The 18,257-nt window shown below is 49.0% G+C and overlaps 1 protein-coding gene across 5 annotated transcripts in view; it reads left to right on the top strand.

Moving 5' to 3' along the window:
- AKAP1 (A-kinase anchoring protein 1) overlaps nucleotides 1-12,322 on the top strand; it is a 36,168-nt gene extending 23,846 nt beyond the window's left edge. For 4 of the 5 annotated variants that reach the window (XM_063656047.1, XM_054460180.2, XM_054460179.2 and 1 more), the window contains 9 exons: nucleotides 988-1,121; nucleotides 2,765-2,891; nucleotides 3,459-3,586; nucleotides 5,418-5,595; nucleotides 7,067-7,217; nucleotides 7,815-7,882; nucleotides 9,345-9,418; nucleotides 9,942-10,004; nucleotides 11,218-12,322. In XM_063656047.1, the coding sequence (XP_063512117.1) occupies nucleotides 988-1,121; nucleotides 2,765-2,891; nucleotides 3,459-3,586; nucleotides 5,418-5,595; nucleotides 7,067-7,217; nucleotides 7,815-7,882; nucleotides 9,345-9,418; nucleotides 9,942-10,004; nucleotides 11,218-11,292 (998 nt within the window). In that variant the 3' untranslated portion in view covers nucleotides 11,293-12,322. The remainder of the gene's footprint in view (nucleotides 1-987; nucleotides 1,122-2,764; nucleotides 2,892-3,458; nucleotides 3,587-5,417; nucleotides 5,596-7,066; nucleotides 7,218-7,814; nucleotides 7,883-9,344; nucleotides 9,419-9,941; nucleotides 10,005-11,217) is intronic. The other variant, XM_063656048.1, reaches the window with a different exon arrangement.
- Nucleotides 12,323-18,257: the final 5,935 nt, after the last annotated feature.

The raw sequence follows: 18,257 nt of genomic DNA, 5'->3' as shown, positions 1-18,257 counted from the left end.
TCCTTAGCTGGGAGCAGGATCTCTTGGGCCTTAGTTCTCTGCATCCACTGTATGGGTTACTTGGCAAAGGATTATACCCAGGGTTTGGAGAAACCATGTGGAAGGTAACCTAATTGGTAGACTCTCAGGAGTGATCTATTTCTGGTGATTGAGTCATCCATATTTAAGCCAGGGCCACTTCTCTTGAGCTGATCTGGACCCGCTTTTTTGTGACGGTCCCTTTGGCACGCTCTTGAGTGAGAGTGGAACAGCCCAGGTCGGGAGCAGAGTCTGTTCCCGTTGGATTTTCTTGGGCATGAGCTTTGGCTCAGTCTTTTGACCAATGGAGTATTTGAGCCAGAAAAATGTTCAGAGTTGCACGAATCAGGCCTAAGCAAAGGGAAAGGAGACTCTCCTTTTTTAGTCCACATATGGCAGAGGAACGAGCAGGTCCCCACTAGGTATAAGAATGGGGCCCTCAGGCAGGCCAGTGAGGACTTTGTCTAGCTCTGCTGGGCTGAAGGCTAGTACCTGTGACCCTGGGACTGGGCCTGGGGACAGGAGACACCAACTCTTGGTCTGAGGGGGTAGGATAGTTGAAAGGGTGTCAAGGTGTTTGCGGTCCATCGGTCTGGCTCTCAGGACCATGTGGACCTCAAGCATGTCTCCTCCCCCGCCCTGTGGGCTCCCCTTCCCTGGGCGCAGTCTGTCTCTTCTGAGTTCACCACTTGTGTCTCTGCTCCAGCAGCTGTGGCTGGGTGCGGCTGCCAATTAAGCAAGTGGGACTGTAAGTGACAGGCTAAAATTAGGTGTATCGACACCCCCAGTCCTCCTTTCACTGGGGTTGTTCTGAGCCTTCTAGACTGTAAGTTGACAGTCACCTGCCAAGCTTGAGGAGCGGGTATGGGGCAGGGCCTCCTGGGAATGTGAGTTTGGGAAGTTCTTGGTTACTGGCTGCTCTGAGCTGGGGTCTGTGTGTGTGCGCGCCTGCTGCTTCCCCCCCTGCAGGTTCTGACAGGAACAGCATGGATTCTGTGGATAGCTGTTGCAGTCTCAAGAAGACTGAGAGCTTCCAAAATGCCCAGGCAGGCTCCAACCCTAAGAAGGTCGACCTCATCATCTGGGAGATCGAGGTGCCAAAGGTAGGGGCGGAGTCCCCCAGTCTGGTTCTGTGGTAAGCGCAAAGCTCCCTGGGGCCAGGGCCATTAGACCTCGGGGAGGGAGGGGGCCAGGAGAGGGACGGTAAACCGGAAGGAGCCCTGGGTCCGCCAAAGGCTGCAGGGAAAGGACACACTACACTTTGCCAAGGCTCAGAGAGCTTCCTGCAACGTGGAATTCCTCCAGCTGCCTCCAGGAGCATCTTATTCTTGTACTTCTCAAACTCGCAGGCCTGTGTGTCTCCCTTGGGGGTGGTTCTTGCATATTCTGGGGCTCAGATCTATTTGGAAAAAAGACACCAAGGCCGTGGGGGCCAGCCAGAATCCCTTCACTGAGCTCTGCTCAAGTGCTCCAACGTAAAGTGTATTTTATAATGGAGCAAAGCATAAATCCATATTTTAGAGAACTTGAAAAGTATAGAAATATATGCAGAAAATAAAAATCAGCTCTAATCCTACCCTTGAGAGCGACTGTGAAAGACTTTTATTTCCTTCTCATCTTGCACCCTGTGGTTTTTAAACAAAACTGAGATTATGTTGCTTTAATTAATACTTTAAATATTTAACAATTTAATTTTCGTGTGTTATTCTTCGAAAATGTAATTGTAACTGCATTATTCATTGTGTGGATGTCGGTTTACTTCATCAGTCCCCATTCCTGAGTGCTTAAGTGGTTTCGAGCTTCTTGCCGTTAGAACTTACAACATATTAGCTTGATCTTGATGTTTATCTCTGGGGCTCAGAAATAATTTGTCAGACCGCATTCTCCCAGGGCCCTGGGCTCTGTGCTCAGGTGGAGACTTGGCTTGGTCTGAACTCTGGATCATAGTGGCTGTTTTGACCCTGGGTTGCGAGCTCTCTTGGTGGTTTCCTCCCTGGGGGGCCCTATTATCCGTCCTGCCTGCTTTTCCTTCAGTGGTTACATAGGGCATGAAGAGAAAGGCTGTGCCTGAGGATGGACCATGTCCCCAGTAGCTCCTCCGGGAGGGGGTCGTTGGCGGTTGTGTGGGAGCCCATCTTACGTAAGGGCTAAGTTTGGCTGCTTCTATCTGCCTTGAACTCTGTCGCACTGGGCACTTCTGCATGCCTCCTGCTCTGCAGGCTTCAGCCTGCTGTCACTTGGCAGTGGGAGCCCAGGGTTCTTAGACCTTCATTTTCAAATCGTACCCCTTTATCTTTGGATCTGAGTAGACTTGAGGGAGAGGGGCACGAGAAATCGAGAAATCGTGTGCTGGCGAAACTTCTCAGCATGGGTTTTAGAGGAGAAGATGCTGCTGCCTTTGCAGCTTTCTGGGTCTGGGCCACATTGTTGGGGCGAAATGGGAACTGCTTGGTCCTGGAGCCAGACTGCCTGATTCAACTTCCTGGTTAGCAGCTGTGTGACCTTAAGGTAGTTCCTTAGCCTCTCTGGGCTTGTTTCCCCATCTACAGAATGGTGATAAAGTTATCTGTGTTTCACAGGTACTATGAGTAAATGTAAGTGCTTAGAATAGTCCTGGAAAATAAATGCTGACATGGTAACAGCTAATATGTTTGAGCATGATCTTGTGTAAAACAGAAGTAGGTCTTTGGGTGTCCAGGGAATTGGTTTCCCGTTAACCCTCTCATCTCTTTTGTCTTTCTGGAAGCACTTAGTCGGTCGGCTAATTGGCAAGCAGGGGCGCTATGTGAGTTTTCTGAAGCAAACATCTGGTGCCAAGATCTACATTTCAACCCTGCCTTACACCCAGAGCGTCCAGATCTGCCACATAGAAGGTCAGTAGCATCTGCTGCTTGTATTGCCTCTTACCTGAAATATTAAATAGAAGTGAATAGCATCTGAGTTTCAATTGCTATCTTTTTGGAATAGGAAACCCTGATTCTCATCCCAGGGAAGGGAGCATTAGGTGTCTTCCCTGCAGCCTTTCCCCCATTTCAGTTGCCTGTGGGAGACTCAGGTCCCTCCCTACTCTGATCTTTGGCCAGGAGAAGTGTGGGTGCTTGGTTGGGTGGGGCCTGGGTCCTGGGTTCATAGTGCGCACCACCCCATAAAGGCTTCTCTCAAAGCAGAAGTGCCCTGTGTGCAATTCCCCTTTGGCATTTTCCCAGCTGCCTGCCTCTTCCTGTTGCATTGAAAGCATGGATCATAATGGCAGAGGTATCATTTGAAAGGCTTAGATGCCTTTCTTCCTAAAGCAGAGCTTAAGTGTTTCAGTACCTCAAAGATGCATTTGAACTCTATGCAAAGTGCAGTGGAGTGGGGTCTGTGGCTGTGTTTTTGTGAGTGTGTGTGTGACTTTCCTCTTACAGTGATTGTATGTCCTGCCCCCATCCGCTATTTAGGGTCTCAACATCATGTAGACAAAGCGCTGAACTTGATTGGGAAGAAGTTCAAAGAGCTGAACCTCACCAATATCTACGCTCCCCCATTGCCTTCGCTGGCGCTGCCTTCTCTGCCGATGACATCCTGGGTGAGTGTGCTACTGGGTGATCCGGACTTCTTGCCTCTTTCCCCCAAACCTACCCCAAACAAGAAACTCCCCAGACCTCAGGCTAAGAAGGCCAAGTGCACATGAGTGCCTGTGCCCTCTCCTCTCTGGCCTCTACTGGTCGGTTCTGCTATGGGACTGTGTTCTGGGGACAGGGCTTAGGTGGTGATAGTGCTGGCAGGAAACCAGAGGCCTCTTGGTCCCCACGTGGGAAGACTACTTTCCCTGGCTCTGCCCCCTGGGCACCTTTTAAGTTTTCTAGGCATTTGCTTAGAAAGGATGGTGTAGTTCAGCCAGGAGACTGGGTGTGTCCAGGGTCGCCATTCAACACCTGAGACCTGGGTGGGACTAGAATCATGGGTTTGGATGGCGCTCGTTCTTTCTTCTGGTTGAGTCAGGCCTTAGCAGTGGCCCTGGTGAAGGATCTCCTTCCCTTTACCCTCCCCAGGAGGTGCCTAAATTACAAAGAAGAATGAATACTCCCTGCCAGGCCCGGAAGCCCAGTGACTCTTTGGAGGTTGCCCCAGGAGTTTGGCAGAGGGAAGAGCTGCTGTCTCCAGGGCCCCTGTGTGCTGCTGACTGCAGGGTCTCTCAGGGCCGTCGCCCATATCCTGCAGTGTGCCTCTGGCCCTGGTTGGGTCTTATCTCACTGGGAGTAGAATTGCAGAATTCTGTGGGCCAAAGACTATTGACTACATTTTACACAGATGGACAGATGGGCTGACTGTAGCTCCAAGGAAATTGTCCTCCTTTGTGGGTTTTTTTTTTTTTTTTTTTAAATGGATGGTAGGCAGTTCAGTTTTGTGTCTTCCCCTTTGCAAAGGCCCTTGGGCTGGAGGGAAAGGATTGGGATATCTTTTTCCTGTGGATATGTGAGAGTCGGCTGAATACCACTTTATGCTTTACTCCTGAATCAAGAGTTTTTTTTCCCAGGAGGCTCAGTCCTAGACTCACTCTCTTTTTTTTTTTTTTTTGAGACAGAGTCTCACTCTGTTGCCCAGTCTGGAGTGCAGTGGCTGATCTTGGCTCACTGCAACCTCTGCCCACCAGGTTCAAGCGATTATCCTGCCCCAGCCTCCTGAGTAGTTGGGATTACAGGTGTGCTCCACTATGCCCGGCTAATTTTTATGTTTTTAGTAGAGATGGGATTTCACCACGTTTGCCAGGCTGGTCTTGAACTCCTGACCTCAGGAGGGTAAGCAGTAGGAGGGGAGAGCAAATAGGAGGCGGACTCTGCTAGACCTTGACCATGGACCTGACCTGAGACCACTGCTTGCTCTTGGGAAGGCAGCATAGATGCTGTCAGACCATAGGCTCCTGGGGTCATCTGCCAGTCCACAGGAGTTGGCTAAAGGGCCTGGGGGCCTGCCTACTGCTTATTTTCAGGAGTCTTGTTCTCAGCGGCCACCTCTTTCCTCTGTTGCCCTCCCTGGGTCTTATAGATTCATCAACAGAAGTGAGAGGGAGGGCACTGCTGGTAGGTGGACCCTGCCCAGGCCTGTGCAAGGCCCAGCACTACCTCCGCAGTTGCTTCTTGGTTGCCCAGTATCTGTGGGACCCTCCCTGCCTGGCCCTGAGGTGAGACTGCCCCTAATGGCTGCTCATGGTATTGCAGGACAACAGCCACAGAGGTGTCGAACACTTTGTGTTGTTAAAGTAGTCCTTCAACCTCTGCCTTCTGGGTACCATGTTGTCTTGAGTTGCCCTTTTCAAAGATATGCCAGCCTAGAGACTTGCCCTTGGGTCTTGGGACTTATTGAAAGATGAGATAAGAAGGATTGTTTCAGTGGCCGCTCCCCCTTCCCCTCTACAGCTCATGCTGCCTGATGGCATCACCGTGGAGGTCATTGTGGTCAACCAGGTCAATGCCGGGCACCTGTTCGTGCAGCAGCACACACACCCTACCTTCCACGCGCTGCGCAGCCTCGACCAGCAGATGTACCTCTGTTACTCTCAGCCTGGAATCCCCACCTTACCCACCCCAGTGGAAAGTAAGCAGTGCCCTGAGGAGTCGGGAAGGGGGACCCCTGGGGTTGCCTGTTCTGCCCTGGATCCTGATCAGGAGGAGGCCGTTCTGCGATCCTTCATGGAAGCAGCATCCTTCAATTCTTGCCATTGTTATGGAGCTGGGGTGGGTTTCCTGGCGAGGCAGAGCTGGGGTTTCCACTGGCTGGCAGAGTGATGGGTGTTGGAGTAGAGTTTTGACACAGGGATTCAGATCCCAGCTCTGCCACTAATTTTTTTTAAAATTTTTTCTTTTTTTTCCCTCAAAGCCAGTGTCATAGTATCTGCCACCTATTTATTATCTGTTAAAGGGGGTGATACCCACTTGTTCCAGGAATTAGTGTTGAATACTGTATGTGTTACATATAAAGCACTTGATGCATATAATGGTTACCATAAAAAAATCCCTAAGTCCAACAAGCCTGTGCAGTGTGTTGGGTCATCTCCATTTAACAGATGAGAAAACTGAGCCTCAGGTGACTTGCCCAAGTGAGCAGGATCTGGGGTCTGAGCCCAGCCTTTGTCATTATTATCTTTGTTGTCCTTATCAGAGACGATTGAATGTCAGAACATCACCCATTCCTCACCAGGGGATGGCGGGGTCACTCAGTGCAGTAGAAAACCTTCTGAAGTGATCTGTAGCCTTTTGTGTGTGTTTTTTCCTTTTGGAAGGATAAGGCCTTAGTTTTCATCAGCTTCTCTAAAGTTGCCTTAACCTAGCAGTAAAGACTGAACCGGAGTCCGAGAGGTAACTGCCAGGGATTCTCTCTAAGGGTCAGGACCCAGCACAGTCAGCCTCATGTCACAGGTCCTCATCCTGGCCAGCGTGGGCAGCTGTTGGGGTGCTGCTGGGAACCTTTACCTCCTGGTCTCATCTGCCTCTGACCCACAGTGGGTTAGTGACCCCTTGATCCTGGGTGGCTGCCGAGGTGCTGTCAGCACCTTCCAGAGGCAAAGGCTAGAAGAAGGGGGTTTAGGCCCAGGAGGCCCCTTCTGGTCAAGCTCTCCATCTGAGTTGTGGGCTGGAGCACACCCTAGGTATGAGGATGCTGAGATCTGCTGCACTTGATTTCTTCAGGGACTTTCTTTTAAATGTAAGGCTGGCCCTGGCCCCCATTCCCTGAGTGCTATATTTACTTGGTTTATTCCTATTCATCTGTGTCCCTCTTGGGTCCCAGTAAGTTTTGGAGTAATGAATCTAGACTGAATGCTTCTCAGTCTGGATGGCCTCGGGGGCGGCACACTTGCTAGGCTGAACTTCTCACATCCAGGTTCTTCCCTTGGCTGGTCTTGGGCTTGGGGGAGGCTTTGCTTGGGGCCGGTTGCTGTTCCTGTCCCCTGCACTGTGGAGGTTGCAGGCCTCTGAGAGGTAACGTAGGGAGGTGGGTAGTGGCCAGGTGGCCCTTGGTGCCCTGCCTGGGCCCAGGCGTTCCACACACTCTGCTCCCTACCCTGCAGTAACGGTCATCTGTGCCGCCCCTGGTGCAGACGGGGCCTGGTGGCGAGCCCAAGTGGTTGCCTCCTACGAGGAGACCAACGAAGTGGAGATTCGATACGTGGACTACGGCGGATATAAGAGGGTGAAAGTAGACGTGCTCCGGCAAATCAGGTGAGCGGAGATGCCTCAGACAGGCCTACGCCCTGCTTGTTCTGGGATGTGTGATCTCTGCGTGGCTGGCTCAGTTGTGCCAGGGCTTGGGTGAGGGTTAATTCTTCCCTCCTGCTGCCTACTGTGTTTTAGCAGAGTCTGATACAAACTCGATTACTCGCTTAGCCAAACTGAGCTAGAAGGCCTGTCTTGTGGAAGAATCCCCAGCATCATCCTTCAGAAGTGAAGCTGGGCCAGGCGTGGTGGCCTGCTGCAAATCCCAGCGCTTTGGGAGGGTCACTTGAGTGCAGGAGTTCAAGACCAGACCGGGCAGTATAGCGAGACCTCCTCTCTACAACAACAACAAAAAAGGAAAAAAGTGAAGCGGGCTCCTTTTTAGGAATTTGCTGTAGGACCTAGTCCCTCTGAGGTCAGGCTTGCAGCAGGGTCGGCTGGCTGTGTTTGGGTGTGCCGTGAGCCATGGCCTGCTGCAAAGTACGAACCCTCTGCTTTGCTGCATCCCAGGTTATGGGTGTCACTGTACAAAGATGAATACTGGCTTGGAGTGGAGTCAGCCTTCATGTCCACGTTAAACTTGTTCCTTTTTTGCCTTCCCAGGTCTGACTTTGTCACCCTGCCGTTTCAGGGAGCAGAAGTCCTTCTGGACAGTGTGATGCCCCTGTCAGGTAACAGCGGGGGCCTTTGGCTTGGGGGATTGTTGGGGACAGTTGTTGAGAGTAGGTCTTTCTCAGAGCCTCCGTTCTTACCTGGAGGATTTATGCTAACATAAGTTGCTACCACTCAAGAGTTTCTGATTGAATAGGTCTGGGCTTAGGCCTAGGAACTTACATTGCTATCAAGTTCCCAGGTGAGACCAGTGCTGCTGATCCTTTGAGATCCACTGCTCTAGACTGTACTCAGACCTCAGGCATCAAGGGGCTTCCAACAAAGGCACTTTCCAGATTATAGTTCAGACCCAGAGTCTTAGTCCTGGTGGTTGAGGATGTGCTGCTCACTGATACTGCTCAGCCAGGCCATAGCTCCATAGGGCACAGTGGGGACACACTATCTGGTGTCTTAGACTGTGAAAGCATTGTCAGAGGGAAGAGGACTGGCAAAATCTTGGGTAAATTACTTAGCCTCAGTTTTCACCCAAGAACATGGGAATGATACCTGTCTTTGATGCTGGCTGTGAGAATTACATAAACCTAAGATCTGGTGTGTAGAGGGTGGCGAAATGGCAGCTGTTTATGGCGAGGAATTTTATATTTGTAGGTGATAGTTCATCCCATCCCACTCCCTCTCCAGGTTTGCCCCTTCTGATCTTCTTCTTGTTTATCTTAAGTGATTGCATGTGTTAGAAATACTATAGTCTAGCTGGAGTCGGCTCAGAGGGAGCACTGGGGCAAGATCTTTGTTTTGCTTCTTTTATTGCTGTTGCCCCTCCTTCCTCTCTGCTTCTGTCCAAGTGATCTGTCCAGACCCAGCTGAAACTCTTTCTCCTTCGTAAGATTTTCCCAGATCTTCCTTGGTAAACCCCTGTCCCTCCCATCCTTGCCACTGCTTGCCTTGGGTGTGTCGTTCTATGTAACTTTTGTAATCCAGCAAAGCTGAATGCTGCTGCAGCGCCTTGCCCACTCTGAGTGGCTGGCCTTATTGGGCTGTGTGGCCAACTGCCTGGGTTTGATTCCCACCTTCACCACTTGGGAGCTGGTTGACCTTCAGAAATCCACCTTTGCCTCAGTGTTCTCTCCTGTAAAGTGGCGATAGCACTTGGTGTTACTAATTTGGTGGAAGAACACATACTATATGCTCTGCACTGCCAGCACCCGAATTGGTGGGGGTGGTGGTGGTGCTGCTGCTGGTGGTATTGGTGGTGGTGTTAGTGGTGAAGGCAAGAGTTTCTGTCCATCTGTTGTCTGTGCTCCAGTGGGCAACATGCAGCAGCAGCAGCCCTGAGTTTATCCACTGGGAGTCATATGGAGGCCTAGGCTCTGTCTCTGACCTGGGTGGATCTCCCCAGTGCAGTTCTTAAGTCCCACAGCATCTGAAGCATTCTACTTGGAATGCACCTGAAACTTGTGTATATGACAAGGGTGCCTTGCCTCAGCGAGAGCCTAAATGCTGCTTTTCCTTTTCCTCCTGAAGACGATGACCAGTTTTCACCTGAAGCAGATGCTGCCATGAGCGAGATGACAGGGAATACAGCACTGCTTGCTCAGGTGTGTGGTTGGCAGGGGTGGGGGAGGCAGGCTGGCTTGGGTTCTTGGGAACTGACCTTTCAATTCCTTCTTTCCTGTGGCTTGGCCCTGGATTGACCAGCAGTATTTAAGGAAAAGTGCATAAAGTAACTAATACTTGGTATTAGTCTGTTCTCACATTGCTATAAAGAAATACCCGGGACTGAATAATCTATAAAGGAAAGAGGTGTGATTGACTCACAATTCTGCGGGCCTGAGGAGACCTCAGGAAACTTACAATCGTGGCAGAAAGGGAAGAGGCCTGTCTTACATGATGGGCAGGCAAGTATGTGAAGGAGGAACTGTCAGATACTTACAAAACCATCAGATCTCATGAGAACTCACTATCACGAGAACAGCATGGGCACACCGCCTCATGATCCAGTCACCTCCCACCAGGTCTCTCCCTCGACACGTGGGGATTATGGAGATTACAATTCAAGATGATATTTGAGCGGGGACACAAAACCTAACCATATTATACTTTCCACCCCCGCTTCTTCAGGTGACAAGTTACAGTCCAACTGGTCTTCCTCTGATTCAGCTGTGGAGTGTGGTTGGAGATGAAGTAAGTTCTGCCCTTCTTTTCCCTCTGTGTTGCTGGCCCGAAGTAATGGATTGATTAGGAGCTGGTCCTGGGATTTGTTTCCTCTTGAGTTAATCAGAGGATATAACTGTAGACAAGCACCTCCTAGGGGACACTTTGGATGTCCTGATTGGCAGTGGTGATGTCAGTATCCTCTAGTGGGTAGAGGCCAGGGATGCCACTAAACATCCCATAGTATTCAGGACAGCACCCCACAGCAAAGAATTATCCAACCCCAAATGTCAATAGCGCCAAGGTGGAGAAACCCTGTGCGAGACTCTGTGGGACCTTCTGTCTGTTGGGTTTTTCTGTCCTCTGTCTTATGGTTATGAAAGCTTAGATTTCCTCAGCATATTAAAAAGCCTATCCTGGCCAGGTACAGTGGCTCACCCCTGTAATCCCAGCACTTTGGGAGGCCGAGACGGGCAGATCACTTGAGGTCAGGAGTTTGAGACCAGCCTGGCCAACACGGCGAAACCCCCATCTCTACTAAAAATGCAAAAATCTGCTAGGTGTGGTGATGCACACCTGTGATCCCAGCTGCTTGGGAGGCTGAGGCAGGAGAATCACTTGAACCTGGGAGATGGAGGTTGCAGTGAAACAACATTGTGCCACTGCACTCCAGTCTGGGTGACAGAGCAAGACTCTTGTCTCAACAAAAAAAAAAAAAAAAAAAAAAAAAAAAAAACCTATCCTTATGTCACAGCAGCCAACAGAACACTTAAATAAACGTTCCTGTTGGCTAGAGCATAAGCCATGTCCCCCACCCTGTTACTCTTTTTTTTTTTTTTTTTTGGGACAGAGTCTTGCTCTTGTTGTCCAGGCTGGAGTGCAGTGGCGTGATTTTGGCTCACTGTAACCTCCGCCTCCGGGGTTCAAGCGATTCTGCCTCAGCCTCAGTAACTGGGATTACAGGTGCCTGCCACCACACCTGGCTAATTTTTGTATGTTTAGTAGAGACGGGGTTTCACCATGTTGGCCAGGCTGGTCTCGAACTCCTGACCTCAGGTGATCCACCTGCCTCAGCCTCCCAAAATGCTAGGATTACAGGCATGAGCCACTGCGTCTGGCCTACACTGTTACTCTCGTACATCTGTTGCCTGCAGTGGCAACCGGGGAGGGGAGAACTCATGTTGGCTTGGGAGATGGCCCCAAGGTGCCATGGACAAAGCTTTAAGGGAACTTTCTTTTCTAGGTGGTGTTGATAAACCGGTCCCTGGTGGAGCGAGGCCTTGCCCAGTGGGTAGACAGCTACTACGCAAGCCTTTGACCCCTATACTGCTTCCTCAGAGTCTTTTTTTTGCACTGTTGAAATTGGGCTTGGCACTCAAGTCTAAGATTAACATCGGAATAACAAACATTGTCCTCTCCAGAAAGTCCTTTCTTCCTCCATACTGTAGTCCTATTGAGAAGACGTTTCGTCTCTGAGAAAAAAGGATGGAACTATGGGTTCTCTTCTCAAAGCCAAAGGATAGTGTTTAACAAGCCAGCAGGCTTATCCTGGTTCTCAGCTGTTTAAAAAAAAAAAAAAAAAAAGGAATAGAAACAGCCTCAACCAGACTGTCCTGTTCCCCCTGTTCCATTCCCCTCTTCTTCCTTCTATCTCCTTCCCTGGCAAAAACCAAACAAACTGGCAGACAGGCCAGGGATGTATGTTTGCTTGCTTGAGAGGGTTTCTTTTACTTCAAAATCTTTCTTCAGGGAGCAAGACATGAACTGACTAATTGGTATCCACTACTTGTACAGCTTACATAAATGAATTGATGATATTTAACCAGTTTTTATAAACTTCATTTTGGTCTCTAAACACAGACTTTTTAAATTGCATCTGTAAATATGAAATGGTCATCACACCTGACCTTGGTCAGTGGGGAGGGGAACTGGTATCCTGCCAAGCCTGGTTGTAATTTGTAACCATTTTCTATTTGTGCAAACTCTGTAAATATGTGTTTAAACAAATGTAATATTTTGTACAAGATACACTGGAGAACAAAGGGAACTCAAGATTTTTCCAGCCACATGTTACCTGTAAGTAGAAGTAGACTCTGCAGTGCAGCTTCCGCTCTTGGCGCCTCTGGCCAGGGCCCCTGTGGCTTCCTGCACACTGGACGGGTGACTGTATGGTAGAGACTGATCTGGGAACTTTTTGCTGTACAAATCTGTTTAAAAAAAAAATAGTAACTCATTGAATTAACTTGCAGTGGTGTGTTTGATTCTTTTTTAGACTGGCTTCAGCATTGTGCAGTTTAAAAATAAGTAACTTAAGTAACTTACATAAATCTTCAATTGTATGAACTATAGCTTTGAGTCCATTTTTTTTCCAGTGGTGAAGAATTGGGGGGGTGGAGAGTGAAGAGGGGGGCAGTGAGTGTGGCGAGCTGGAACACAGGCCCCACACAACTGCCTCTACAGGAGACCCATGGTTTTTTGAAGACAATTTGGCCAGAAATTTCTATCTGGCCTTTTCCTCTCTCTCCTTGTCCCACCAGGTGGCAGCCAAGCGTCCTCCGACTTCCTTGACTGCCTGTTAACTAGCCAGACTCAGTTTAAAGCACTGGCTTCCAAAACGGGTTGTGCCTTCTTTGGTTGTCATTCTTAATAGACTTGTGAAGTTATTTAATTTACTGTAGTGATGAGAATGATGTAAAAAATACATGTAAGTTATAGGAAGAGATACTGCCTCAATTTAATAGCCCCTGCTCTTAAAGAAGGCTCTGGCCACTGCAGCCCAGGCCTACCCCAGTGCCCCGCCCCCGCCCCCTACGTTTGAGGCCTCTGGCTGCAGGGCTGTTGAGCTTGAGCTCTAGTTTTTAGAGAGCTGACTTAGCCTGAAGGTCATTCTGATTGGAGATATCCTCCCACCGCAAACCCACTCCTGGGAGCTCCTCCCAGTTCCAGCCCAGCTGGCTTGTTCTCCTTTCTGTCTGTCTGTCCTGGCCGAGCCTGAGCTGTGGCCATTGTCAGGTGCCCGTCTTCCCCTCCATCCAGGTTCTCACTTGTGTGGTTAACAGCCTCTGTTTCCCTCATCTGTAAGATGAGATAACCTCATAAGGCAATTTAATCATGGAAATGCCCTCTGCTTCTACAGGGTTTGGTCCCAGGGAGCTCCCCTGCAGTTCCTTAGCCACTGTTGGCTTTAAGTCCTGGCAGGAATTGGGTGTGACTTTGGCCAAGTCACCATATACACCCAGGTCTAAGCTTTTCCTCTATAATCCAGCATTGCTGGAGCATGAAAAGTTCTACGGAAGCCTTCTGACTAACTTAGGGAATGCTCACAGAGGCTGGTGTGCAGATTTAGCTTTTATCTCCAGGGAACCATTGAGGGGCTTCAAACATTAAAACGTGATTCTGGTGCAGGGAGAAGGGTGGGTGAGGTGGAGGTGTAGACATGAGAAAAAAGGGATTCCTCTGGGATGGTGCCTGGGACAGACAAGATGTGATGAAGTCAGGATCCTCAGATAAAGCCCCCTGGGCTTTGATGAGCGGGATGGGCTGCTACCCGGGACTCCCACGCCTTAGAGTCCTACTCTGCAAGGGTGCCTCCATTAAACTCGGTTTGGAATGCCAGAGGAAGAGCAAGTTGGAGGCTGGTGAAGGACTTGTACTCCTCGAATAAATGCTTCTCAGATTGTTATGGGCCTTTGATTAATTTCCAGAGTTCTGAAAAACTTGACTTTTAACCATTTTGCCAGAAATCTCATTGTTCTCAAGGAGGAGCAGATTTATGAAGGTCCTTGCTCCATCCCTCCGCAAGTCAGCTGCCTGGGCAAGTGCATTTGAGACGCCCTCTTTTAATTACCTGTGGGGCATCCAGGGGATGTCTTGGTGTGAATTGGAAACTCACGGGAGAAGCCAGTGCTGGCGAGAGATCTGGTAATCTGCCCAGGGTGTAGGGGAGAGGGGTGGAATGCTGGATGCAGGAGGCTAGAGCTTCCACCCTGTTCTCGCTGTAGGCGTTGGTGTCAGTACTGCCCCTCTGGTCTCTGGGGCATCACCATGGAGGCTGGGTTTTAGGGTTACTGCTATACTTTGTACAACTTCAGGTATGCCGCTTATAGACATCAACATCTGTCAGACGGTAACTGATGTCAGTTCTAAGATAAAATGAGAGTTGTAGCTAGAGTGAGTACTGTTTGTCAGGCGCTGTGTCTTTTACAGGTAACACTGAGTCCTTGACACAACCCAGGGAGGCAGGGACTCCGTAGTTGAGCAGACCCAAGAGATAGAAGTTGGTGATTTTGGAAAGTGGTTTGTGGATAGAGCAGAGCTGAAACTAAAAACCAGGCTGCTACCCCAGACCAGGTGCTCTTCACCACCACCCCTAAAGCAGCGTGGATTCATCTTGCCCCAGTCCACATCCCCAAATAAATGCCACAGTGATTAAATGATCAGTCCGTGGAAAAGCTTTGGAACTTAGAGTGGGAAAGATACCATGACAGGAGAGATCAATGATTTTGCTTTTATGGAAAATTTAAATCTTAAGTAACATAAAGAAAGCCGAGAGACACTTGCAGCAGCTAGGGCCAAAGAGTGGACGTTTTGAATCTGTGATCACGTAAAACAAGGAAAACTGGCCAGGCACGGTGGATCGCGCCTGTAATTCGAGCATTTCGGGAGGCTGAGTTGGGTGGATCACTTGAGGCTAGGAGTTTGAGACCAGCCAGGCCAACATAGCAAAAACCCCATCTCTACTAAAAATACAAGAAAAATGACATGGTGGCACGCACCTGTGATCCCAGCTACTTCGGAAGCTGAGACAGGAGAATCGCTTGAACCTAGAAGGGGGAGGTTGCAGTGAGCCAAGATCACACCACTGGACTCCAGCCTGGGTGACAGAGCCAGACTGTCTCAAAAAAAAAAAAAAAAAACCTCTAAGTTTCCATTGGGAAATATCATAAAGGATATGGATGGAAAATCTGGGTCTGTTCCTAGACCAGCAGTGTCCAGTAGAAATATGCGAGCCACATCTGTAATTTAAAACTTTCTAGGAGCCACAATTAAAAAGTGCAAAGAAACAGATGAAATTAATTTTCATAATACTTTTAAGTCATATCATTTCAGCATGTAATGGATATGAAACATATTAATGAGTTGTTTTACAGTATTTTTCCTACTAAGTCCAGTGTGCATTTTACACTTCAGCATATCTCTGTTCAGGCCAGCCACATTTCAAGGGCTTGATAGCCACATGTGACTTGTGGCTACCACGTTGGACAGTGTAGGCCTGGACTATTCCATTGATCCATCACACTGATACTGACAGCCTTATTTATGTTCTTCCTTATTCAAAAAGTTGTATGTTCTTTTGCACATTTATTTTTCCAGATGAACTTTAGAATCATTTTGCAGGGAAGGGGACCATACTAAATATTCTACTGGTATTTGAAAATAATGCACACTATTGAGTTGGTATAAAGTTTTATATAATCTATGAAGTTGGGTGTATAAAATATTTGAATTTATTGTTTTCATTTCTTGCCCTCTCCTTCCCTGGGTTGTTTTTTTTTTTTTAAATACAGGGTCTCGATCTGCCGCCCAGACTGGAATGCAGTGGTGCAGTCAGCTCATTGCAGCCTCAAAGTCCCTGACTCAAGCAATCCTCCCTCCTCAGCCTCCTGAGTAGCTGGGAGCACAGGCGCATGCCACCACACCGAACTAATTTGGTTTTTTTTTTTTCATTTTTTTGGTAGAGATGGGGTCTTGCCATGTTGCCCAGGCTGGTCTTGATCTCCTGGCCTCAAGCGATCTCCGCTGCCTCAGCCCCCAAAGTGCTGGGATTACAGACACAAGCCACTGAACCCAGCCCTGAAATTGTTGTTGTCAGAGCATGTATGAGACCTTGTACATCAACATACTTTTTTGCAGTTTGGCTGGGCATCTCTGGTAGACTGGGTGTCTCCTTGCCAAAAATTCTGTCTTCCTCACAGTAGGATTGTACATCCTACTGTGTTTTGTTGGACTCAGGCATGGACTCATCCTGGTCAGTGGAAGATGGCTAAAGGTGGCACAAGTCACCAAGGCAGATGCCTTGAGCCAGTATGTGTTTTGCTTGTCTTCTCCCTCTGCACCAGTATCGGCTACATGCCAGGTAGATACCCATCCACCCACCTGGGTCCCCGTGTGAAGATAACATGGAACAGGGAGGGCTGCAGCCAGCTCTCAATGGGTGTGTGGTTTGTGAAACATCTCACATGAGCCTCTGAGGTTTGGGGCTTGTGTGTTCCCCATGGCCTGTCATTCTAGGGTCCCACACCTTTCCTCCAAGGGCTCAGAGCTCTGGCCATAGAAGCTGCCAGGGTACCATGTTCTTATGCCTGACTGGGGACAAGCTCCTCGCCCTCTCTTATAACCCCATCTGTAAACAGTGGGGGTGAATTAGGTGAGTGCTGACATGCTTGCCAGATTTGACTTGACTGATCTGTGAATAAGAGCCTTCCTGAAGATTCCTCTTAATGAGGCTGACTTGTATTTTTACAAAGCAAATCATCTAAAAGAGATCTTGGCTGTTTCTTGTTAGAAATCGGCCCAACTGACATCTGGTGGAGACAGACGGTATTTGAGAAGCCCTGATGCTCTGGGCAAGGAAGGCGGATACCTCCTACCTGGAGCTGGGATGGATTTCTTGTCTTTCACCAGCCTCCCTGGCTTGGTGACAGGCAGGAGCTCTGACTGCTCCCACTGATTTCTTTCTCTCCACTGAGCGCCTGCTGTATGCCAAGCATCCTGCTGGGGGCTTCAAAGATGAAACAAACGTTGAGCCTTTAGGGAGCTTCTCTGTTTTGGGAGTGGGGTTTGATGATCTCGATGCAGATGGTGCTTTCCTGAGTGGGTGCCTTCTCCCACTTTGTAATGGGATCCTGGCAATTGCTGGTGAGGTAGGAAGGAAACTGAGGCTTCAAATCAGCAGAGCCAGACTTGAACCGGGTCTTCTGCACTCCAGACTCTGTCTTTGCTTGCATGTGATGCCTCTGTTTCTCTTTATGATGGCCCGAGCACCAAAGGGACATGTTGACAAGAAGGATGAATGAGGCGACAGGTGGGAGGGCTCCTCTCCAGAGCTGGCCTCATCCAGGCTTTGAAGGAAGAGGAGGCTGAACAGAGTGGCATGGCAGGTGAGGGAGAAGCTGCATGGCCAGGGTCATTGCCATGATGGGAGGTACTTCCTGCTGAGACTGGGGCTGGTCCTGTGATCTGGCTCATGAACACTTGGAAAAGGAGATAGTAAAAGAGCAGGGGCTGGGCATGATGGCTCACACTTATAATCCCAGCACTTTGGGAGGTCGGGGTGGAAGGATCACTTGAGCCCAGGAGTTGGGAGACCAGCCTGGACAACATAGTGAAACCCCATCTCTACTAAAAATACAAAAATCAGCCAGGTGTGGTGGTGCACGCCTGTAGTCCCAGCTACTTGGGAGACTGAGGCAAGAGGTGGAGGCCATAGTTGAGCCATGATTGCACCACTGCACTCCAGCCTGGACAATAAAGTGAGACCCTGTCTCTAAAAAATAAAAATAAAGTGAGAGGATGACATAATCACAGGAAGCTGTCTGTGAAAACATCACTTATAGAAGTCCTGTCTTTTTCATCTTTTAATAGGTAATAAACACATAATACATGATTCCAAAGATACTTAAGGATAACCAGAAAAAAGGAAATCTTCCTGTTTCCCCCAGACACCCACATTTTCTCTCTGGAGGACACTATATCTAGTTTGTGTTTCTTACCAGAGGTTCAATCCCTGCACACCCAGCACACGTAGATGATAGCATAACATAAACAGGGTCACACACTAGGCCACGGTTTGTCAATAAAGTTTTATTGGAACAGGCATGACCATTTGTTTACGTATTGCCTGTGGCTGTGTTTGTGCTACAACCACAGAGGTGAGTACCTACAATAGACTGGATGCCCTGCAAAGCCAAAAATATCTAGTCTTTCACAGAAAGTTTGCTGGCCCCTGCTGGAAACACTCGTGTGCAATTCCTAACCACCCCCCACCCTCCATTTAATCAAACTTAAATGCAGCTTTGATATTTATTTGCCTCTTTTCCAACCATGAGTTTTTTTGGTCTGTTTTTCTTTGAGACAGAGTCTCGCTCTGTCGCCCAGGCTGGAGTGCAGTGGCACCATCCCGGCTCACTGCAACCTCCACCTCCCGGTTTCATGCGATTCTCCTGCCTCAGCCTTGTGAGTAGCTGGGATTACAGGTGTGCATCACCATACCCGGCTAATTTT

The sequence above is a fragment of the Pongo pygmaeus genome, chromosome 19 (genome assembly GCF_028885625.2).
Source record: "Pongo pygmaeus isolate AG05252 chromosome 19, NHGRI_mPonPyg2-v2.0_pri, whole genome shotgun sequence".
Lineage (NCBI taxonomy): Eukaryota > Metazoa > Chordata > Mammalia > Primates > Hominidae > Pongo > Pongo pygmaeus.
This window is presented reverse-complemented; position numbering and strand designations above follow the sequence as displayed.